Source organism: Rutilus rutilus (genome assembly GCF_951802725.1).
Source record: "Rutilus rutilus genome assembly, chromosome: 20".
Classification (NCBI taxonomy): Eukaryota; Metazoa; Chordata; class Actinopteri; order Cypriniformes; family Leuciscidae; genus Rutilus; species Rutilus rutilus.
In genome coordinates this window covers 24452779-24478500 of record NC_140225.1, presented here as the reverse complement: position 1 = coordinate 24478500, position 25722 = coordinate 24452779, and the positions used below count along the sequence as shown (strand labels likewise).

Genomic DNA, 25722 nt, shown 5'->3' with positions numbered 1-25722 from the left:
TTATTGTTTACATAGAGGCAGACGTCAGATCACTCCAGCTCTTATAGGATGGAAATGAATGAATGCTCTTTAATGAACTGTTCTGCTAAATGGAGTGTGACGTTTATCTGTGACTGTATAGTATTGCTAGAAAGGAAATGTTTTTGAAGATGCAGACAGCACATCATTGTGTTTGGAGTTCAATCATCTTATTGAGGTGTGACATGCAGATGCTCAGACCTATAACTTTCTTGTATTTGTACTGAAATAATAGTTTATTTGTGATTTAATGTGGCGTCTCACTTGCCGACTTGGTTTGGGGTCGGTAATATTTTTTGATGCTCAAAAGAAGTCTCTTATGCCCACCAAGGCTGCATTTGTTTGATCAAAAATACAGTAAAAACACTAATATTTTGAAATATTGTTACAATTTAAAATAACTGTTTTCTATTTGAATATGTTTTAGAATGTATGTGATGGCAAACCTGAATTTTCAGCATCATTACTCTAGTCTTCAGTGTCACATGATCCTTCAGATTATTATTATAATATGTTGATTTGGTGCTCAAGAACTATTTCTTATTATCAATGTTGAAAGCAGTTGTGCTGCTTAACATGTTTGTGCAAACTGATAAAAAAAAAAAAAAAACAGGATTCCTTGAATAGAAAGTTCAAATGAACACCATTTATTTGAAATAGAAATGTTTTGTAACATTATAAATATCTTTACTGTCACTTTTGACCAATTGAATGTGTCCTTGCTGAATAAAATAATTAATATATTTCCCCCCAAAAATAAAAAAAATAGTTTTACTGACCTCAAACTTTAGAGGAATAAAGAACTGTTTGTGGGTTCAAACTCTCGGGGGAGCTGATGAAGTCATCTGAATGTGTGCACAGCCAGTGAGTGTTGGGATGGAAACCGTGTTCCCCCTGAACAGCTCTTCTTTTGAAAGGGTTTGCCTTTGTCTTGCATTTTAAAGGCTTGAGTTTTAATCAGTTAAATGGAGGTGTTCAGCATAACCACAGTACAAACCTACACTCTTTCACTGTTTGGTCTATCTAAAGCCATTATAGATACCATAAAAACCATACTGTTACTTTTTACCATGGTAGTGACGTGCTATGCTTGGTTTCTGACTGTGTTTATCATGATCTAAATGATACTATGGAAGACCAACTGTAATTGTCTTACAATTGTAAAACTGTAAAAGTTCTTACTCAGAAAAAATATATATATTTTTTTTTACAGATGTTACTGTTTTTGTTAGTAAAAATAAATGTACACTCAAGCTACTGCTATACTGTCAACTCATGCTACTTGTCCACAACATTGAATCTGGCCCCCTTTCAAAACAAGTTTGGACACCCCTGATCTAAAACATGATTTTAAAGTCCAAATATAACTTTGTGCACTACAGTGTCAGATCATTTATTATTATTATTAATATGCCTATTTTTAGGGGCAATATGTGCCCCCTAGAGAATTTGCTAAACATTTTTTACCTTTTATAATGTTTTTTTTTTTCTTACATTAACATATGTTGTTCCATTTGTTGAAACATTTCATCTGAATCACTTAATTTCATACACTCTTAAAAGTAAAGGATTCAAAAGTGGGTTTGCCCGATGCCATAAAATAACCATTTTTGGTTCCCCAATGAACCTTTCAGTAAACAGTTCTTATAAGAACCATTTATTTCTTACTGTGAAGAACATTTGAATAATATGATAATTCTCCCCCCCTAGTATAATATGATTATACTAACTAAAGTTAAAAGGTGAAATCATAATCAAGGACCTCTTGAATATTGGCTGCAGAAGCAGGTTTAGGCTGCTGTCACTTTAAAAACTAAAGCACTGATCCATTAATAAACATCTGATTTTCTCTCAACTGTTTAGTTTAAAGCTGCTTTGAAACAATTCATATTGTTAAAAGCGCTATATAAATGAAGGTGACTTGACTTGACTAGTTTCACTTAAGACATAACTGACTGTTTAAATGAATGCTCGCCAAAATGGGCAGTTTGATATATTGTTTGTGTGTATTTGTCCTTTCAAATGGGATAAGACACGAAAGAAAACCCAATTCAGGACTCATACGCTGTCAGAGAGGCGGCTTTATGTGTGCGTCGCTGCACACTGAAAACCGTCCGAATTAAGTTCTATTTCGCTTCTTCCTGCTCTTAAAATAGTTTATAGGCTAATTGCTTTATTGTTTAAATTGGCAAAACACGTGCAAATGCATGATCAACTTTTTGTTGATTCCTTAAACTATCCAAGGCCATCATGCAGTCCTTATTGTCGAGCCGTACATTTATTTGTTTTCCCAGAGATTGTTACGTCACTCTACCAGTTTACAAATGGTCTCATTTTCCTTGACTTCAAATGTGAAATTTATTCATATGTCTGTTTTTCTCTTTCTCACAGATGTTGACATTTTTAAACATTTTATAAGGCATGCAGCAACTGTATGCTAACCTGCCGGGTAGATAACCTCGCTATAACCTCCTTACCACACAGTTTCATTGTAATTGAATCTCTTCCTAAATCGTCCCTCCCTAATATTTTCATCTCGTACTTCTTCATTGAGATATATATATATATATACACACATTAAACTACTATATAATGTTGAATATAATGTATACTAATGCAGTGGGGGAATATTTGTGGGTCCTGATAATGCCAAATATCTTCTTACCAGTAAAAAGTGGCCTGCATTATTTTAAATATATCTAGTCAGTGACAGAGTGCAAGCATATTCGTCTAAAATGATTCTGTATTTTAAGCTTCAGAATCATGAATATTTTTATTCTGGTGTCACCATTGTCCTGTGCATTGGGTTTTCAGCACCAAGTCCAAGCCTGGTACCCTTTCCGCCCCCAATGTAATGCCAAATGTTGCATTTTAATCAACAGTAATTTTTTTTTTGTTAATCCTTTATCATATGACTTGGAGTATCGAAATAATATCGTATCATGAGTTCAGTATCGTGATATGTATCGAATCGTGACATGAGGGTATCGTTACACCCCTACAAAATACAAATAAAAATGAGAAAATGCTTTTTTTACTATGGCTGGACAGTGAAAAATAAATTACTTACAGACTTAAAGCTTATTTTTCGCAATATTTGTTATTTCATTTTAATGCTGTTGATTATTTTATCATCCAAATGTTTTGAGTAGGCACTAACTCCCTCAGAGAAAATGTCCCTGGTTCATTGTAATAGATCTACAGTATTGTGGATCACGTTGGAATGATTCCAGAGATGAGCTTCAGTGCTGGAATGTGCTGATTTATCTCATGATCAGCAACGTTCATTAACACCTCCACTGAGAGAACATGATCAGCCTATAGAGAGGAAGACTTTTGCTGATGAATGGGAGGATCAATGAATGAAAACATACAGAAAGGCATGCTGTCTTTTCACAATTGCATTGAAAGCTTTGACTAATGGAAATGTCGGATTCACTTCAACTGCTGGTTAGACACTAGAAAGTCATTCATATATTTTTGCCAGTCATCATTTTGGAGGGTTATTTTGATTTCATAATCATCAAGGCTAGGAGAATGAGAAGAGAACTAGGCTTTTTGAGTTTTGTTACTCATACTTTTTGTTCAAATCTAAAGGGTAAAAAATAAAATGCACCTTGGTTTTGGTGTGTAAAATGCAAAAGCATTGGCAAAAATCAGTTTCAATTTGTGTTTTTGTGTTTGTTCGTCAAAGATGTGATGATAGGATGTGGTTTTCATTGCTTTGCAAAGATAAACAAATCAGAAGCAGTAGGGATGCACCGAAATGAAAATTCTTGGCCGAAGCTAAAACCAATTATATTATGAAACACTTGGCCAAAGGCCGAAAACCGAATACCGAACACGTGTTTTTGCATTTTTTCCCATTTATTTTGCCAATTTTTCACCATTGCATAAATTAAATATTCAAAATGTGCTTTATATTTGGTCTTGCTTTTTAGTGAAAAAATCAATTACAAAACTACAATTTAAAAATATTTATTTAACATTGAACATTTAAAAATATTTATTTAACAATGAACATTTTCATTCTAGCAGACATTACGTTTCAATTGCACAAAAAAGTGCATTGAAAAGAGTGCAAAATTATTTCATTTCAAATTATTTTATCATTTCATGATAACAATATATATAATTTAGTTCCCTTTCAGTCGCTCACGTTCGACGTAACGTCGACGTGACAACGTAATTGGGATCACTTCAGGGAGCCCTATCAACTTCGAGTGTCTACAGAACGAGCCAATGAACGTTGGCGTGCGTGAATCGCGTCACGCGCCCCCGCCCCGCAGCGCGGGTATAAACAGGAAGCGGGCGCACGCACACATTGGCCCTCATTTATCAAAAGTGCATACACCAAATTTCCAGCGTACACCTGGCGTACACCCAAAACCACGGTGACTTTGAGATTTATCAATATGGGCGTTGGCGTACGGCACGCTCAAATCCTACGCCAGCTCAGGAGGTGGTGTACGCACGTTTTGAGTTAGTGCGGAAATGCGCAGAAAAACAATTCCTAACACCACAAACCACACTGACAAACGAAAAGATATGATATATTATGACCCACTGTAAAAACAACAACAACATAGGACTTCAATGTTTAATTTGTGTGACTTTACCAAAGCATTTGATTTGTAGGCATATGTATTCCTTCAGTTGCGAGCCTGTGCGCTTTACCTGACGTTTCAAGCCTTGTTTATACTTTCGCCTGGCTCCGCAGCGCGAGTCTTCGCAGACTGCGCACGCACCTCCCCAAACGGACGAGGCGTTTATACTCGCCGCGCTCGCCGTTGTACTATTCTTTGAAACGATGGTTAGGCCAGGGTTAGGCCCGGCAGGTGTGCACGGACTGGGTTCAGTAATGAAAGGCTTTCAATGACCAAAAAATTATTCCGACTGACAAAATAATAAAAATGACATTCTTTTTTAAAATAATAATAATAATAATACAAATAATAATAATAACGACATTCTTCTTCTAATTAACAATAAGCGTCATTAATAATAAAAATCTAGAAATCAATTTTGTTTCTTTCCACTTCCCTGGTTTCTCTTTCTCTTTCTCAAAGAAGTTTCTCTTCTTTGCCGTCTTCCGTGTGTCCATGGCGTAAAATGAGGGCGTGGGGGAAGCGGAGACTTGAATATATAGGGGCGTGTTATTCAAATGACGATCGTTTTTCAGCCGTGGCATTTATCAAGGGCAGGTATTGCGTACACCTGGATTTCAAAGGTACGCACAGCTTCATAAATCAGGCGGTGAGAGGAGTGTAAGCATAATCTTACGCCAACATATACGCCCGTTTCTACGCAAGAATGATAAATGAGGGCCATTGTCTTTCACTTCGGAGCCAAGCTTTTGCTTTCACTTCCGAAATCTACAGGAAAAGACTGCCTTTGAGAACTGCCTCTGTGTGTTATCACACTGCGGCTACCCCTGGGTGCCTCAACACTAAGAGAGTTATTTAAAAACCTTTTTTGTTTTCACTAAAAGAGCAACACAAGCGTGATCCTGCGTCGTTTTCAAGATGTCATTCCGCTTGTGCGTTTCTGGATGCCGTCGTTCCCTGGCGCCAGCAGATGGCCACTGTAGTTGCCTCTCGTGTTTGGGCATTCAACACGCCGAGGCAGCTTTTGTGGATAGTTCATGTTCCCATTGTGGGAATATGACTATCTCAGCGCTTAGATCAAGACTCGCTCAAGGGAGGTGCAGTCCCCTCGCCTATGCCCCGATCTAGTGTTTATTCTGCCTCGCAGAATAGACCTACTTCGGTGCATGACCAGGGTGATCTGAGGATTACCGTGAGGGCTTCCCCGTCGAGTCAACCTCCGCCTCACAAGCCCCTCACGCCTCACAAGCGCTGTTGCCTTTGGAGTCCCTTAGTGAACGTCTTGGTCCTTCTCCGGAACGACCAACCGTTTCCTTTGGGGCTCCAGCTGACGATCAGATGTCGATCGCAGCATCGGAGGGGGAGCTCAGTCCTCTGGAGATGACGACTCGGCTGCGTTACCCCCTTCGGGGCGTGTAGCGTCGTCCGAGACCGATCCAGAATGGGTGGCTATGCTTTCCCGGGCCGACGAGAAGGTTGGGCTTGCGTGGAACCCTCCACCACGTCCCAAACCTTCTCGGTTGGACGATTGGTTTCTCGGGGCGGGCCGTGCTGGTTCTCAGTGCGCCGCCCCGGTACCTTTCTTTCCTCCTTTTTTGTCTCCAAGCTAAGGATGGCCCACTGGATAGTGGATGCCATCGCCTTGGCTTACGAAGTGCCCTGCCCGCCTGGGTTGAAAGCCCACTCCACTAGGGGTGTCGCTTCTTCCTGGGCGCTGGCACACGGTGCCTCGCTGACAGACATCTGTAGAGCTGCGGGGTGGGCGACACCTAACACGTTCGCTAGGTTTTATAGCCTACGTGTTGAGCCGGTTTCTTCCTGTGTGCTCGCTTCAACTAGTTTCGGCTCTAGTGTCGGCTTGCTGCGCCACTCCCTTCCTCGGAACGGATACGTGCGCTTTTTGCTCCAGTCGAGTTCCCCACTTGGCGAACCCTGTGAGTTCCTCCGCACCCCTCCGGCAGTCGGACGTTGCGGAGCGTCCGGCGTCAGGCCTAGTGCTCGTATGCTTGTAACTTGTGCTAGGCTGGGTTCTATATGTGTGATCCCTGCGGCGATCCCATATGCGTATTCTTCCATGACCAGCTCCCTGCGGTGAGCCCATGTCTTTCCCTTGGCAGAGTCTGCTCTGCCGTCACTGTCCGGTGTAGCCTCCCCCTTCGGGCTGGAGCCACCCCAGTGACATTCCATATGTTGCACTGCCCCTTCGGCCAGTCCATATGTGTATTCTCCACGTTACCTCCCTTCGGGCAGGATGTGGCTCCGCAGCGTCCTTTCCCCAGAAAGGCACGCTTTCCCAGTGTTATCCAAAGAGTTCCTCTGTGTGGGGTATAATGGAACAGCAGTTGAACTCCCTCTGCAGATCTTCCACCCCAGCCAATTGGGGGTCTGAGAGTCTTGCGTAGGGCGCTAGATGTGGCAGCAACTGTGGTGTTTTCCAAGGGATCCCAATTACGTCATCACGTCGACGTTACGTCGAACGTGAGCGACTGAAAGGGAACGTAACGTCCCGTCGCCACCGTTGCTGACCATCGCTGCATGGCCGTCACAATCTCGGCTCCTCAGCGAAAAACAATGTGTGCGTGCGCCCGCTTCCTGTTGGGGGGCGCGTGACGCGATTCACACACGCCAACGTTCATTGGCTTGTTCTATAGACACTCGAAGTTGATAGGGCTCCCTGAAGTGATCCCAATTACGTCGTCACGTCGACGTTACATCTCCCATTCCCTCCTTCAGGGAACGAGGGTTACATCAGTAACTGAGACGTTATTTTATTTTTGTTAAGCCTATATAAAAAAGAATGAAGCAAATTACAAACAGCTGACAAATAAGAAAAAATATTAAACAAACCACTTTTTTCAGGTACAGTAGGTTTATTTAACATGTATACATTTATTTAACATCTTTTGTTGCTTGATTAACATTACTGACACAGACAGGTATTTAAGGCTGCAGACACTTTAAGACCGAATGCTTGGATCTACCGGTAATACTGACTCATATATCCGGTTTTCACAGAGCGATAATTGACTGTGTTTTTGTGAGATACTGCACATGATTTGCATTTTGACAACTGTGTCTATATTTGACCATTCACATGCGAAGAGAAGTGAATTCGGGATTGCACCGAATGTTTGGCAACTGAAATGATTCGTCCGAAACTTTTTTTTTGTGCTATATTCGGCCGAATAATTTCTGTTGCCAAATATTCGGTGCAATCCCTAAGAAGCAGAGAAGTAATGCAAATGCAAAGGCAAACGCTAATGATGTGGGTTAATGTTTGTCCAGATGATGCGTCAGAACTGAATGTACAGCCAGATCCTTGACAGTTGTTGATCTTTGCTGAGGACAGATGTGATTGCTCTCAAACAAACATTGTGCTCTTGAACCCACCGTTCTGCTCATGGTGGCCACACAAAGAGGGAGATAAAAGATTGGCATCGGAATAATCCTTGTTGAAGATTCTGTGTTTCCTGGGTGTGGCTGCATCCTTCAATCCAGAGGAAAAACAACTTCATTCAGATTCTGGCTGTGCGTTATAGCAAAAAAATTAACTCAAAATTTTTCAGACGTTTTGGCGATATTCGCAGTGTTTTTGCGGGTCTTATTTATTTATTTTTATAAAGTCTTAATTCTCTGTTCCACATATTAAGGCCTTAAAAAGGTCTTAAATCAGAGCATTATCCCATTAACTCATCTTTGATAATCAAAGTGATTTAAAACGTTTTGTTCCTGTGAAAATAATTTCTTCATGCCTTGAAGTAGCTTGAATGTAACTCTACATTATTGCCTCATTTAGTATACGCGGAACTATTAATATGCAAATTAGTCCCCGCCTCCACTCACTCACACCAACTCGGACTACCTGATCCTGGTCAACTTTAGTAAACACTGCTACACAATGGCAAGTGGAAATATTGGTTTAATTCAGTCATAACTGTTTGAACTAGAAACTGTTTGAGAAGAAGAGGAAGACCTATTATCAGACTTATACAGGGTTGTCCACAAGTCAGAATGGTAATGCGTTTTATGTATCGCTTTCTACAGCGTCGGACACATAGCGGGATAAGATATGATTAGCCTTTGGTCTGACTACATTATCAAACAGCTTATAATGTGTTGCTAATGTTACGCAAACTATGTCCTCGTTCGCCATCTCTGAGTCAGACAACTGCCTTATAAAGATCTCTATCTTTAGAAACGTTTTGAACATTACATAGAAAGTCAGTGGAGAAAAGCCCCGCCCCACACTTTGATGGGATTAGTTACATGTTTGTCATGGTAGGAAACAAATTGACAAAATTGCACTTTTTTTTTTTGTTTGTTGATGAGTTCGAGTTTGTCTTAAAACAATCAAAAACACCACACAGACCACTGATCTGTTTGAATGACTGGATTGCTCATTGTCGTCAGGCAGTGAAGCTACCCAAAGTGTTCGAGAAGCCAACTTATTATTCCCTATACTGACAGAGGGACTCATTGACTTACAACAAAAATGTTGACCTAAAATCACCCGATTTTCAGTGTCTCAGTCTCACAGGATTGTAAATTAATTGTTACTTCAGATGTTATCTGTAATGTGTTTTTTTTTTTTTTGGAGAGGATAAATTGAAATCAACCCGATCTTATGAAATGCATCTCTATAGTACGCATTGTATTTATCGTACAATTTATACACTAAAATTTGTTTTTACGTGCATATGATACGCACTGTAAACCCCTTGGGTTTGATTAGTGGTGTGGGTTACGCGGGTGGTTTGTGTATTATACGTTACAATTCAAAGTTTACCATGCATCATCTTGTAAATAAAGCAGTCAGCATTATTTGTCTGAATAAGTTATAATGCATGTATTTCCTGATTGAGCAAAATCTATTTCAGACTCCTAAAGAATTACTAGAATTACAGTTTCCATATGAGTAAAGTGTTATGTAGGCTATATGTTGTTGAATTAATTATTAACTTAACCATCATTTAAATCATTAACCGCTTTGAAATGCTTGATGTTAACAAAATCATTGTTGAAATATTTGCAGTTAGCCTACTATATAAAAACAATACTACAACACAACATAAATACATAAACCCAACAATACAAGACAATTACATTTTTTAGGAAGTGAGTTAAAAGTAATGGAGATCATTAGGAAGTTGTCGAAAGTGTTACTAATACAACTCATTGTTTGCTCCCTAGACATTTACATTTACGTAGGCCTACATATTGACTTGTGTTCCTTTCACTTTATTTCTTAAATTTTCTTTACTTGGTCTTATCAAGATCATGAAAAATTCTAGTTTAGTTTAGAATAATTAACATAACAATCATTAATATTGTGAAATATTATTACAATTTAAAATAACTGTTTTGAATTTTAAAATGTAATTTATTCCTGTGAAACAAAGCTCCATTTCAGCATCATTACTCCAGTCTTCAGTGTCACATGATCCTTCAGAAATCATTCTAAAATGCTGATTTGCTGCTCAAGAAACATTTCTTATTATTATCATCAATGTTGAAAACAGCTTTTGCTGCATAGTATTTTTGTGGAAACCGTGATACACTACTGCTTAAAAGTTGGGGGAAATACGATTTTTAACAAAAAGTTCAGCAAGGACACATTAAATTAATCAAAAGTGACAGTAAAGACATTTATAATGTTACAAAATACAAAATTACAAATGAATGCTGTTCTGAAGACTGGCGCAATGGCTGCTGAAAATTTAACTTTGCCATCACATGAATACATTACATTTTATTAATATGATAAAACAGAAAACAGTTAATTATTTTTTTTAAAAACACAAAAAAACATTTTAATTATTGTGGGTTTTTTTCCCCTTTGCCAATGCTGCTCGATGAGAGAAATAAATATATTGTATTTTGTATTTTATTTTTTTATGTGCTGCTCAACTAAGTTAGTTTTGGGATGTGACTCACAATTATGTCTGTATGACACTGCAGAAGAAGTGAAGAAAGACATTGCAGAGGTAGAGTTGCCAGTATACGTTTAGCAATAATGAGGGTCTGAGAAAGACATCACTTCAGACAGACAGATAAGAATGGCTAAAATGACTCAGATCTCTGGCAGTTAACATGTAACTATAGCCCCTGAAATCAAAAACATCCTGGTTTTAGAAGAAAGCTCTATCACTAAGTGTATCTTTGATTCCTGGGGCTGTGATCTCCTTTGAATGTCATGAGCGACCTTCGCATATATGTAACATTGAAGTGCCCAGGGAGTTTCCAGCTCCAACACATCCCTGCAGAACTATCGCTCGCAGTCTCAAATGTTCTCACGAACAGCATATGACGCAAATGCTGTAGGTGCCAGCTCTTAATGGAAGCCTTTTATGTTTTCACTTTTTGTCAAGCCTTTCATTTGTACCTTAACCTGTAATTAATGTTTTTTACACACTCATGTCAGCTGCTGAAAGTGTTAGTGCACACCTACGGTAATTGAAAAGGGACGTTTTTTTTAAAAGCTGTAAAAGTAAGGCAGGTATCGCATGCCTTGTTTTAAGAAAAATAAACAACTCTCACAGTGCTTTTACACAAAAGCCTTTAGGTGTCAGTTCTGCAAGCAGCAATCCCAATAAACGGTTAATTACCCTGCTTCACATGTACACAGCCCTGTGTGCTTTTTAGCACTTTATGAATGCATACCCATTACTGACTGCATTAGTGACCAACAAAAACTCCCTTTTTTTACGTTTATTACCAAATTTATGCTCGGCCTCCAAAAAGGGAATTCCTTCACCTTCTGTCACTTGAGAAGGAAAAATAAAAACAGAGGTTGAAAGCATAGTCAAAAGCAAAATCTTCTTGTTTTTAAGCATGTTGTTTCCTAAATGTATCTTTTAGGTTAAAGATACCTTAAAAGCATTTTTGAAACTTTTAGAAACCCACTTTGCCTCTGTATTGTGAATATAAGCAAGTTATTTTCTTTGACTTATAGAGTCACTTCAGTTTCAATTCAGCTCCAAAATACATTTAACGCAGTTACCATGTAAGTTACATCCTTGTTGTTAAGAATTGACATTCCTTTAAAACATAGCTAAAGGTATTCAGTCTCATAAGAAGCCAATGTCATCACAACAGGTGCATGATCACTGTCCTCTTTACTGTGTGCTACAGATATATAACCGCACTGACCGACTCTGAGGAAGAGGAAAGTGACGATGAACGAAAACCACTGCAGGAACCAGTGGATGAACTCATGGCTCTGTTGCAGAAAGCAGACCGACTGCACAGCTGTAACGGGGCAGAGAAAGCACAAGGCCTGAATGCTCTGCTGGAGAGGAAAGAAGAGGTATGTAAACTAACTTTTGAAAGTTGGTTGTCAGGGTTTATGTTTTTTGGAGAAAAAAAAAAAGAAGCTTTTATTCAGCAAAGGTGTATTGAATTGATCACAAGTATCAGTAAAGACATTTTTAACGTTACAAAAGATTTCCATTTAAAAAAAAAAAAAGTTTCTTGAAAAACCATAGGCCTATATCACGGTTTCCACCAAATATTAAGCAGCATAAGTGTTTTCAACATTGAACATAATAGGAAATGTTTCTTGAGCACCAGATCATCATATTAGAATGATTTCTGAAGGATCATGTGACACTGAAGACTGGAGTTAATGATGCTGAAAATTCAGCTTTGCATAAAATGTTGTCACAATAAGTCCAAGACATGGCTGATGTACAGCTGTGAAATGATTCTTGATATCTTGAATATTGATGTCATGGCAACACATCAGACTTTTAATATTATTTTTGGTTGTTTTTGAGACTCTTAGCATGGTTTAAATTGCATGAATCTCAACACACACACCAGAGTTGTCAGCCAGTAGACACGGGCAAAGCCTTAAGAAATAGGCATGTAGGAAGAGCTTGAGTGGGGGGTTAGTTTTACCTACATTCATCAAACTCGGTACATATATTGTTCTCATCAAGCCAGACAACTTTCTAATTTACAGTCAGTAGCTCCGACCATCAGAAAGTTAGTTATTTTAGTTTGAATGTGGATTTCTTGAATCCAGCCATGAATTTGTAACTACTGCTCCAAAGGGCTTCATATGATTCACACCAAACTTTCTCAACATGATGTCAACATTTCAATATAGTGAAGATGCTTAATTGCAAACGGGTATTAGATATCTTGAACGCTGTTGACATGGGGAGGGATTAAAGTAATGACAAAAAGGGAAACTGGAAGAGTCATATCTTCTAAATGATACATTTTACACCATTTATTTCTATATAATATAATATAAATAAAAAGTGAATTCATGCCATCTGGTTGAAAGAAAGAAAGAAAATCAAAGAAATGCATACTATAAGAAATGGATGGCAGCATAGGTCTATTTTTACACAGGGTTGAGAACAGTAGCTTCGTTTACATGGACACCTTCTGTTTCGATAGGAATGAATTCATTCCGATTTATGAATCCGAACATAGAATTCGGTTTACATGAACATGAACGAATAAAGTGATCGGATTGTTGTGGCCGTTTATATGTCACAAGCTTCAAATCGGAATTGATTTTTATGAAATGCGCACATTGCATGAACATACAGTTTCCCCACTGTTTGCACATACTATTCTCCTAAATTACTAATTTTCTTTGATTTCGGGACGGAGATGACGAATAGAAGGAGAATTTTAGAATGACACAACATTCATTTATAACACTTCATTCAACAACAACAGCTCGTTCCTTGCTTCATACATCATTACGCCATTTCTACGTCATTGCACATGCACACTACTTTCCCAGTTTCAGATCCAATCCTATCAAGTGTTTACATAATCTTGATCGGATTACTAAAGGTTTAAACCACCGCTTACAATCCGAATAAAATGTTAAAAGTATTTGGCCAATTCATTCTGATTGACGTGACTTTTTTTTTTATTCTGACTAGTCTGTCATTCTAGTAGTCTGATTACATTCGGATTATTAGGGTTCATGTAAACGCAGCTATTGTTTTCAGACATAATTAATTACTTTTATTTTAATAGGCTACTATACAGTATATACTATAATATATATATATATATATATATATATATATATATATATTATATATTGGTTGAGTCTATTTTACACTCTTGGTGGTTTATAGTTTAACCCTTTTATTGCTGTGTGGTTTTGCCTGCATTACAAGATAAGAAATCTCTCAGGACTTAGGATCTGTTTCTATGTTTTAATGGCAAAATGCCTTTATTTTATTTAAGAGATTTCTTAGAACCAGATATAACCAGTTTATTTGAAGTGCACTGACAACATAGTTTTATATAATTAGTTTAATAATAAAGTAAAAAAAAAAATATATATATATATATAAATACCTATGGACTTACGAAATTTTGAGCTGTAACTTCACATTCATTTGAAAGTGACCTTTAACATCCTATAACATAAAAATGCATCTACATTTAAAAGATCTCATGGATGTGGCTGTTATGGTTCATGGTAGTGGTACCAGCTGCTGCAGTAACACGCAAGTTCACACTTTAAATGCACATTGCCCACCATGCACAGTTGTCCTAAAGCCAAGAGGTGGCGCCGGGGCTTAGACCCGTCATCGCTGCTTGCGGTTATATTTTTTATTTGAAATAATATTTCCACAATATTACTGTTTTTACTGTATTTTTTAACAAATAAATACAGTCTTGGAAAGCATAAGAGACTTCTTTCAAAAACATTAAAAAGTCTTACTGACACAAAACTTTTTAATATAGTGGTCTGGTTTAGTAATAAAAGTTACACGTCATGTATGTGCTTACAGTTTGATCAGAAGTGGCAGTACCTTTGGCGGTTGTCCAGAGCCTATGCAGATGCACATGATTTTGCCATGGACCTTGCAGAGAAGAAGAGCTACGCTGAAAACGGTAATCACCGCTTGATTACGGGTTGATATGTATATGTACACTGTAGACATTTGAATTGAGAATTGAGAACTGAATCATATGACATAACGTTGACTTAAAATTAAAATTAAAATGAAACATTTGGTGGCTTTTCTCAGCAAATATTGATTCATTAAGTAAATTAATTATTTGGCATATCATTTGATTGAAGTAGATTCAAATAGTTAAATAATTAACTAATTAATTTATAACCCATCTTGACTTATTCATGAAAACGCTCTTGGGTGCACTCTCCATCTCTGCCTTCGCTTTCTGTTCCTGTTTGTCCTTCTCTCCTTGCTAATTAAATGTAACACAATATCAACTCAGTCCATGTGTGTATGGAGGGACAGGGTGAACTAGTTCAGTTTCTGATCCTTCTTTTCTATTATGTCTTTAATTGCTGTTCTCCAGTCACTTCTCTGTATGAAAGCTTCATTAGCTATGTTTCCATCCGAAGTTGCGAATTTAACTTGTGCACACATTTGGAATACCGCATAAAACATACTAAAATCTGAAAAATATCTGTACTAAAAATGGAAGTTGCTGCAATCGGAGAAAGCCACTGTGACTTATTTATCCTACATCATAAATTACTTGCATTGATGACGAAACGCAATAAACGCTGTCATGTTATCTTGCATTCGGATGCCTGTCCTCAGTTGCATAACGCAGTGGTTCTCCACTGGTTTGACCATTGTGACAAACACACAAGTACCTTCCCACTTTACTTAACATAAACATAAATTGTTAGTCTGGCTATCACCAGACCAAGCTCAATCTTTTAAGATTGAACATTGGTCTGGGGAGTCTGCTCTGTATTTTCTACTGCACAAGAGGCGTGATCAACGGGCATAGTTCAAATGACTCTGTACGCAATTGGATAGTCCTTCAACCAATCAGACCAACGATCCAGGTGACGTACTTTGCAGCGAAAACTCCAGGCAGGAAATGTGTAACCAAAAGTGTTGGTTTGGAGCATTGATCAGCGGTTTGCAGAAGCAGCAATGGCATCGAGCGATTTTTGTAGGTTGTGCAAAAAAACAAAAACATGAAAGTGAGTGGTATTTACACCCACTCGAGCGATTTGTTTGCTAAACTAAAGAAGCCATTGAGCATCGTCGAGAGGTTAAAAGAAATTGGATTGGATTAAACTTGCCAATAGGTGGATAAGCCAGTTTGTGATTGGTCTCCGCAGATTTGTAACGGAAGCAGGATAGAAGAATGTACAGGTTTCCAGCCAGAGCTGCAGGGCGAAATCAAATCGCCGGCAGACCGCTGGGTTTACACAGTCTAATAAATTGTTAGAATATCACTAAGAATGATGAAAAACAGTATAAGGTAAGGCTATTTTTAGCAGCCCCAAACAAGCTAATTCAAAAAAGTTAATAAGTTGGTATGATGACCACAGTCATCAAAAATATAGAAAATAACAAAATAAATGAAAACAAAGTGTTATTGTGGAAACTGCTAAAACTACATTTACCATGATGGTAAAAACACAACACTAACATGAACTGTAAATAAACATATGGACACTGATCCTGATGAATAGAATGAACATCATACCTACATATAAATCCTTCTCAGCACGACTTACCAGTTACGTAATTTATTGGTACTTTTTGGTAATTTCATAACTTACTAAACGTAACTACAATGTTACAATGCTTGTGAATTATTTTTTTTTTTTTATAGTGAAGTGATAAAGTTTGTTTTTCTAAGGTGAGACTATTTATTATGTTATAATGAAACTGACATATGCGTCTACGATAATATCTTGTTTGTTGTTTTAATGATGTGCAATCTGATAGTAGTATTGAGTATGTCCCTCACTTTACAAAGACACACCTGGAGAGTGCACACATACTAGTAGGTTAGACGGTGCGCTTGCACATTTAGTGCACGCTTTCACTGCATGATTTAGTCTACTAAAATGCTTTTAGCATTCTATTATATTATATTATTATTATATTCAAGATAAGGGGGCAAAAATAACTCTGGATGTCTTTTACAGTCATAATATAGTTTATCAATATCACACGAAGAGTGCCGTTTTTCTCCAAATATCAGCATGATTACAAATGTTATATTGATTTTATACAACAGTTCAATAAACAAGTTAATATTAAGTGACTTATGTTTAGACACAGTATTGCCAGTTTTTGCTCTATTTCGCTGACAAAAATAATTCATCATCATTCTGATGACAGACTTTGGCTCAGGTATTTCAGAATGATCAAACAAAAAAATGTTATGCTGTGCAGTGTGCAATGAAATTAGTCTGTTGGTTAGTCTAGTTATCCAATCACATCCATGTGAGTTTTTTGTTGCCCATAGAGGGATTTATTTGGTAGATGTGTTTCAATTGTAGTTTATGCGCATGTCTTCTTATCATCGGATAAAAAAATGTATCCGCCTCAACTGAGCTCATGTTTTTTTACACGCATTTTTTGAATTTATGAGCATCTTGGTGTTTCTCTCCAGCATTGTTTTTTATACGATATTCTAAACTGCTCATAAAAATAGGTGGATGTAAACATAGCTAATGTCAAAGAGTTTGGAAGCAGATTAATTATTACTGCTATTTAAACCTCTAGAGGAAGTACTGTATGTACGTCTTGTTAGTCCATCTATGAGCAGGTGTGTGATCATCTTCTGCAAAAGGAACCTTTGAATTTAGTTTTATTTAGGCTATAGGAGTGATAACAGATCGGATGCTGCTGGAGTGTTTATTTTGTTTGATTTTTCATTTCAGGAAAAAAAATTGGTGAAGAGGCAATATCCATCAATCCACTGTGTGCAGAAGGTCATCAGTGGTGAGTTCATGTATTGAATTAATTTGTTGTCCAATTAGGCAGTTTTTTTCATACTAATTTTACAACTGGGTGATTTGAAGAAGTTTTGTTGCAGTATGAGTCTTCAATTTGCGGTATGAGTTATCAATTTATGAATTCTCAAACGAACATTTTGAAAAAAAAAATGAGAGGGGTGAATAATATGTAGCTGTATGTATGAAAAACAATTAATGGTAATCTGTATTGTCATTAGGCATTTCATGCCAAGGTTGACATAATTGCTCAGTGGCACTGTTTTTTAAGTGGTGCTTACCACAAAGCCAAATGACGTCCATCTCCCCCTCTCTGGACATAATGGGCGTCTGCTGTGACTCTAGTGCCTGTGGTTTGATATGTTTTATTTTATTTTTGGCTTTCACCCACCTATTTAAAATAATTCATTCCCAGCACTTCCCGTACCCCTTACTGACAACTTTTTGCGTAGTGTAGACTTTACTGTGCCATTCTATGGCCCTTTTTTCCCCTCAACAATTTCAGTGTCCTCAAGTTGGATTCAAGAGGTTTGCAAATCTGTCCCTCATAAGTGAAACATATTTACATACTTGTTTGTAGCACCTGGGCTCCTGTGTGTGTTTGTGGGTATCTGAATATATATGTGGGTGTCCTGCACCGGAGGTGATTTTCAGGCCTGTCCCTCTGGATATACTCCTCTTACAAAACTCTCTCGATAGCATCACCACACCCCAGGAATGTAAACATGTGCAAAGACAGCCCCAAGCTGACATGACACACACACACCTACTTAATTGCAGTTGCTTGAAATTCCTGTGCTTTTATTCCATAATTAGTATGTATACACTACTGTTTAAAAGTATGGGGTTGTTTTTTAATATAAAAAATGTGTCTTGCGCACCAAATAAAAATAAAACAATGATTTGTGAAGGATTATGTGATCCTGAAGACTGCAGTAAAGGCCCCGATATACTTCAAGTGTAATCGAAGAACGAACTGGTGTGATGTCATTTCATACAAAATCAAGCCAAAACGAAGTTCGTTTGGAATTTGTTTAGGGAGTTCGAAACAGCTTCTGGACAAGTTTTCTCCGGTTGGCAAACGCCTTCATACCACCATTGGTCCGTGGCGATTATGTAATAGGTTTGTTTTAACCCTAAGGCTCCGCCTTCTTTGATGTGGAAATCTTCTCCGGTTCATTTCCTCTGATGAGTCTGTCAAGGTCAGACATCCACGAGTGAAAACAAACACTGGAGAGCTGCTTTATAGTAAAAATTAAAGTGTAATTCTAATTGAAAACAACACCGACACTGTGGTTTAAAGCAGGGGTGCCCGAGTCTTTTCACGTATTGTTTAAGCGTAGCGCGTCTGTGTTGCACGTCACCACGTATCACACACATGACCAGCTTCGCCCAATAGTGAGCCTACGTGGTGACGTGCAACACAGACGTGCTACGCTTAAACACTACGTGAAAAGACTCGAGGCCCAGAGAGAAGGAAATAAAGTGGAATAAAGTCGTTATTTTTGTTTGTTTTTGCGCACAAAAAGTATTCTCGTCGCTTTATAAACTTAAGATCGAGCCACTACTTGGACTATATTAACGATGTCTTTAATACATTTTCTGGGCCAGCAAGTTATAGTGTCTTAGAAGCCTATGGAGGAGTGATCCAGCTCTCAGATTTAATAAAAAAAATCTTAATTTGTGTTCCGAAGATGAACGAAGGTCTTACGGGGTTGGAACAACATGAGGGTGAGTAATTACTGACAGAATTTTCATTTTTGGGTGAACTAACCCTTTAAGCTTTGCCATCACAGGAATAAATTACACTTAATACATTAAACTATATATGTAAAGTTTAATATATATATATATATATATATATATATATATATATATATATACAGTGAGGAAAATAAGTATTTGAACACCCTGCTATTTTGCAAGTTCTCCCACTTAGAAATCATGGAGGGGTCTGAAATTGTCATCGTAGGTGCATGTCCACTGTGAGAGACATAATCTAAAAAAAAAATCCAGAAATCACAATGTATGATTTTTTAACTATTTATTTGTATGATACAGCTGCAAATAAGTATTTGAACACCTGAGAAAATCAATGTTAATATTTGGTACAGTAGCCTTTGTTTGCAATTACAGAGGTCAAACGTTTCCTGTAGTTTTTCACCAGGTTTGCACACACTGCAGGAGGGATTTTGGCCCACTCCTCCACACAGATCTTCTCTAGATCAGTCAGGTTTCTGGGCTGTCGCTGAGAAACACGGAGTTTGAGCTCCCTCCAAAGATTCTCTGTTGGGTTTAGGTCTGGAGACTGGCTAGGCCACGCCAGAACCTTGATATGCTTCTTACAGAGCCACTCCTTGGTTATCCTGGCTGTGTGCTTCGGGTCATTGTCATGTTGGAAGACCCAGCCTCGACCCATCTTCAATGCTCTAACTGAGGGAAGGAGGTTGTTCCCCAAAATCTCGCAATACATGGCCCCGGTCATCCTCTCATTAATACAGTGCAGTCACCCTGTCCCATGTGCAGAAACACCCCCGTAGGCAATTTCCCCGTAGCCCTCTCCAGCCTTGTGGAGGTGTACAATTTTGTCTCTAGTGTCTTTGGACAGCTCTTTGGTCTTGGCCATGTTAGTAGTTGGATTCTTACTGATTGTATGGGGTGGACAGGTGTCTTTATTCAGCTAACGACCTCAAACAGGTGCATCTAATTTAGGATAATAAATGGAGTGGAGGTGGACTTTTTAAAGCCAGACTAACAGGTCTTTGAGGGTCAGAATTCTAGCTGATAGACAGGTGTTCAAATACTTATTTGCAGCTGTATCATACAAATAAATAGTTAAAAAATCATCCGATTATGTCTCTCACAGTGGACATGCACCTACGATGACAATTTCAGACCCCTCCATGATTTCCAAGTGGGAGAATTTGCAAAATAGCAGGGTGTTCAAATACTTATTTTCCTCACTGTATATATATATGAATATTTCCTCACATTGAAAATCCAGTGATGACAATTTCATCTGATGACAAGCTGCCTGTTCATTTTCTCTCATTTGAAAGCAGTTGACTGCAAGACAGCTTTCTTTAGATCAGATAAGTTTTGCTCCCTTTATTTTAATTCTTTGTGAGCTTTAATGGTTTGACTGTTTATAGTGGCCAATCAATCAAATACTGTAATATTCAGTGTTGCTGTGGTCAGAATCTTTGTGATTCGTTGTGTGTTTGCATTTGTTTGGTTGCAGGGTGTCTTAATGAAGTATGTTTACTGTTCTCGGTATTTTGCCAGTGTAAATCCCTTCGCAATGCTTTCCGTTCCCTCACAGATGCCAGGATTATCAAATAGAGCCCAGTGGAGAGTCATTGCGGCATACGCACATGCATCTCCATTACAGCTGCTTTTATCTGTCCTTGGCATTACAGTTGCTTTTCATTGAGGATCTAGCCTTCAGCTCATTTGAATTCTGTCCTTAGCACACTGCCATGACTCTGCTTGTTGTTGTATTATACGATTTTTTTGTGTGGCCATATTCATGTATTCATGAGCAGAACCAATTTCAGTGTAAATCAGAAGTAAAACATTTTACATGTAGTTATTTAAATTCAAATAGATGTACACTACTCTTCAAAAGTTTGGAGTCGGTAAGATTTTTTTTCAGTGCTTTTGAAGATTCTTATTCTCACCAAGAAACATTTATTATTAGTATCAATGTTGAAAACTGCTTAATATTCTTGTTGAAATTGTGACAGGTGATTTTTTAGTATTCTTTGATAAATAGAAAGTTTATTATAAATGGCTTTACTGTCATTTTTTGACCAAGTTACTGTATTCTTGCTGAATAAAACCTTATCGACCCTAATCTTTTGAACAGAATGATTTATACTGGTAATCAATTGTATATTAGACATTTAAACAAACAACTAACCCCAAGTACTAAATCTTCATACATTGTCCAGCGAAAATAAATTCCTCAAAAGGTGAAACTTATTATTTTTCTTTTTTACATATTTATTTATTTTGATTTCAGCATGATAAAAAGGGGGAACATTTTAAATTAATAGTAGCTAGACATAGCTTAAGTCCCTTTTTCATAGTTTTTATTAAGTACTAGTCGAAAATCATAAATATGAGTCCTTAGAAAAGTAATAGCACACTATGTATGGCTTAATAAGACTTAGCAGCCGCATAGCAACACCCTGGCAACCACACACAACTTTCTAGCAAAATGGTGATGCACTAGCCAGAAAATGTAAAGCTGTAAAGCTTTTTTTTTTTAACCTGTGTCCGAAAGTCCTGATGCAATGCAGAGTTTTTGTCCGTCTTGCTCTTCTTTTTATGTGCAATTAGTTCAGTTTATGGGGTTTGACATTTATTTAGTCAGATTCCCTGAGCTGAAGGTTTCTGTCAGTATCTCATGGTTTAAAAGCGAAATGTATCCTCTGCAGTGATGTTTTCCTCGCACACAGAGCGGCAGTTTGACCTTGAATGGCAATGGCAGCTCTTGTCATTGAAACTTCACTGAATGCTCAGCCCAAGGTGACGAGAGAGAACATTCTGTTCTGAGCCAAGAGGTGAAAGGAATCAGTTTAACTTTTAGACCTCTTTGTTTGTGGCCAGTTGCTCAGGGGATTTCTCTGCCCTTTTGGAAAATGCTGGGTAAACTTACATAAGCTTCTGGCTGCCACAAGTCTTACTGTTCTGCGGAATTTTTTTTTCTTTTTCTTTCTGTGTGGTGCATTTTTGTGTATGCATGAGTGTGTATGAGTCTATATAACATTTCAACTCACCGAAAGTTCTCAAAGCAACTGTCAGAAACAGCCTATGGCCAAACCACACATTTATTTGTAGTGTCATTTTTGTTTTGATTAGTTTTTTTCTCTCTGTCCACCCCCCACCCCCTTTTTTTTTACGGGGGCCGAGAGAGCTCAACGCGCTGCAACTGAAGAAAACGCATGCAAATAGAAAAACACCCGCAAATGTAGAAAACATCTTCATCAGTTTCACGACATGTGTGCTCCAAATACTCACAACACAACCAAATACAGAAACACGAATAGCACAGACCACAACTGAAATGTTTCGAGGGGACCCCAATAAGAGACGAACCCGGCTGAGACATGCTTATTGCCCGTTAGCATCCCTATGCCCTACTCCCTTCGAAGGGCAGACGGCAGAGCCCTTGAGGTGGGACTTTGGAGTGAGCAGGGCACTTGTGTGCCATTATTTAGCCGTTTGGATCGCACTTGGCAAAGGGAGCAACAAAAGACAACATAATTCCCTCATTATTTTCATCTGGCATGTTCATATGACAACGCAGCACGGTGTCCATAAGCTGAATACCTGTTATTACTAGAAATATCTTATTATTGCTATTAACATAACTGTTGCAAATAAATTTACATTTTATTAAAAATATATATATATATATATATATATACATTATATATCTGTGTGTGAGTGTTTCAACTTTAAAACTTGCCATCTCATCTTTGGACCCTGCATTACCTAACATTTATTATATGAAACTTATTTAAACATAACATGACAAAATGTGTACAATGTAACTGATGTATAGATTAATATCTTTCCCTCATGTTCTTTTTCTCTATCTTTTTTATTTATTTACCTCATTTTTCTTTTCTCATTAGTATTCTGATGACATTGAACATATTGTTAATACATTTTGTATATTGTATACAAAGTTGTATGTCATAACCATGTCATATCTGTATGTTTTGCAAAAGATAAAATAAAACATAAAGTAGACTTTGAGCTATAAGCATGTCTCAGCCGGGTTCGTCACTTATTGGGGTCCCCTGGAAACATTTCAGTTGTGGTCTGTGCTGTTTGCAGCACATTTCTGTATTTGGTTGTGTTGTGAGTATTTGGAGCACACGTGTTGTGAAACTGATGAAGATACTTTCTAAATTTGCAGGTGTGTTTTCTTCAGTTGCAGCGTGCTGAGCTCTCTCGGCCACCGTACACATTTCAAGATAGAATAAACTTTACAGAAGTTTCACTAGAACACTGGAAACTGCCTGAAGCTCACAAAACCTCCCCGACCTGTTCTAAGCATGAAGAACTACATTAATAGAGTAACAAACATCTGCTTGTTTTCGGCTTTAAATTGTCTTTTTAATAATGAAACTAGATTTGCATTTCCTGAAGGAAATATCAGTGCTTGCGATACAGCATAATAATAAAGTTGTAGGTACCGGGATTTAGACTTTGGTTCACAGTGACACCATCTTTGAACTTTAAAGGAAGTTATCAAGGGTTAAATAGATGCATGAATGCACCACTCACATGTTAGTATGCAAATAAATGCTACAAATAATGCGTTCGAAAATGCAAATGCTAGGAGTGTAATGAGATCTTGCAATATTAAAACGTGGCAATATTTCTTTTCAAGGTTAAAAACTGGCTTGCGATATCAGCATGAGAGTGTGCAGAAGTCTTTTACTGCGCATGATCGTTCATTCTCAGAAAGTAAAACGTGGAATTCATTACAAGATGATTAGTGGTTAAAACGTTTAAAAATGCACCTGCATTGGTTTGCATTTTTGTGACTTTCTTTCGAATAAAATACATATACCGGTCATATATTTCGTAAATTAAGATTTCTTAAAAATAATGTAACAATATTTACTCGTTCTCGTGACCCCAATATCGTGTATCGTCTTGTCTCGTGAGCTAAATGTATTGTCGCACCCCCAGAATATGTATATCCAAAGCGACTTAAAAATGAGGAACATCACAATTTATGATGCATAATTAAATATACACTGCCATTCAAAAGTTTGAGGTTGGTAAGATTCATAAGTCTCTTATGCTCACCAAGGCTGCATTTATTAGATCAAATATAGAGTAAAAAAAAAAAAAGTAATCTTGCAAAATAACATTACAAGGATTCTTTAATGAATGGAAATTTTCTAAATAAACATTTGTTTGAAAATAGAGATTTTTCTGTAACTTTATAAATGTATTTACTGTCAAATTATACATTTATTGCATCATTGCTGAATAGAAGTATTGATTTCTTTTAAAAACAAAAATCTTACTGACCCATTAACCTTTAAACAGTATTGTATATTACTGCAGTAGTTTACAATGACTGCATTTACAGATATAAAGATAGAATCAAAATTTGTTTATATTTGTGTCTGTATTACCCAGCGGCATTCTGAGTATTATTAGATGCCGTGCAGACTGCTGTGAAAATGAATGCAAATGAATACGTTGATTTAATATTCCAATAGCTGTAGGGCATGTCATTTATTTTATATAGAGATTCCATTTATTAAAAAAGTATCAAGTTTATTAAACAAAAAAAAAAAAAATGTACTGAATTTGTTGCAGGGCAATTCTGGAGAAGATTAAATAATAAGAATTTCAATACATCGCTGCCTTGCAAGCACATCTGTTGCTGGTTTATTTCTACTGGTATTAATTTCATACAGTATTTTGTTTTATACTTTCTTGTTCACAAAGTATCATGGTAAATTATTGGGGATGTTTATTCTTAATGCCTCTGTGGAGGGAAATCCCAGATTCCTAGATTGGGGCAATGTGTCAGGTGTGTGACAGCAGACATTCTGCCACTGGCTTCTATTGCATAGCTGTGGTTAAATGTTCAGGCCTCTAGACATTGCCATAACATGACAGCAATTAATATAAACACTTCACAAACCAATCTGTGAAAGGAGGGGGAAGGAATTAGCCCCGGGAACATTGAGCAATCTTCTCCCCACCAGTACTCTCTCTGCCAGCAGTTGTTATTAGTAATCACTTCTGGTATGTCTTTATGTTGTTTCAGTTCAAATTTATTTGCAATTCAACATGCTTTAGACACATTAAAAGTTATTTGTGGTGATCTCTAACTTCATGTCCACGTTAGCTCTGTTCCACAACCTACTGTGTACTGTCTACATAGGAGACATCCTAACTACAAAGAGTTCGATGTTGGCATTTTGTTATGCAAATAGCATGATACTATTTGTAACACTTTTACAGTGCCCTGCTATATGTTACACGTAGTTACTATAGTAACCCCCCCCCCCCCCCCCTGTTTACTTAAACAGTCCTTCTTTGCACCATTGTGTCACAGTAGCCAATAGCCAGACAGAGAAATTGCTAAGACTTGCCCAAGTTTTAGTTTACTTTGGGAGGAAGTTTGTGAAATATGTTCTTTAACTGTCTGGCTTGCAGCGATGCCAAGTTCAGAGAACTAGCTCCTCAACAAGGTGATGCAATATTCATTCTTAGTCATCCTCTTTCCTAAACAGATAAACTGACGGTACATAGTCAGAATTTGAAAGAATTTGAAAAATTTGAACAAAACATTTCAGCTTTTTCAGTCCAAGAACTGCCCAC

General features: G+C 37.5%; 1 protein-coding gene across 2 annotated transcripts in view; it reads left to right on the top strand.

Annotated features, from left to right (window-relative positions):
- rmdn2 (regulator of microtubule dynamics 2) overlaps positions 1–25722 on the top strand; it is a 45795-nt gene that overhangs the window by 5298 nt on the left and 14775 nt on the right. For both annotated transcript variants that reach the window (XM_084391643.1, XM_084391642.1), the window contains exons 4-6: positions 11757–11931; positions 14402–14504; positions 17281–17341. In XM_084391643.1, coding sequence (XP_084247769.1) covers positions 11757–11931; positions 14402–14504; positions 17281–17341 — 339 coding nt within the window. The remainder of the gene's footprint in view (positions 1–11756; positions 11932–14401; positions 14505–17280; positions 17342–25722) is intronic.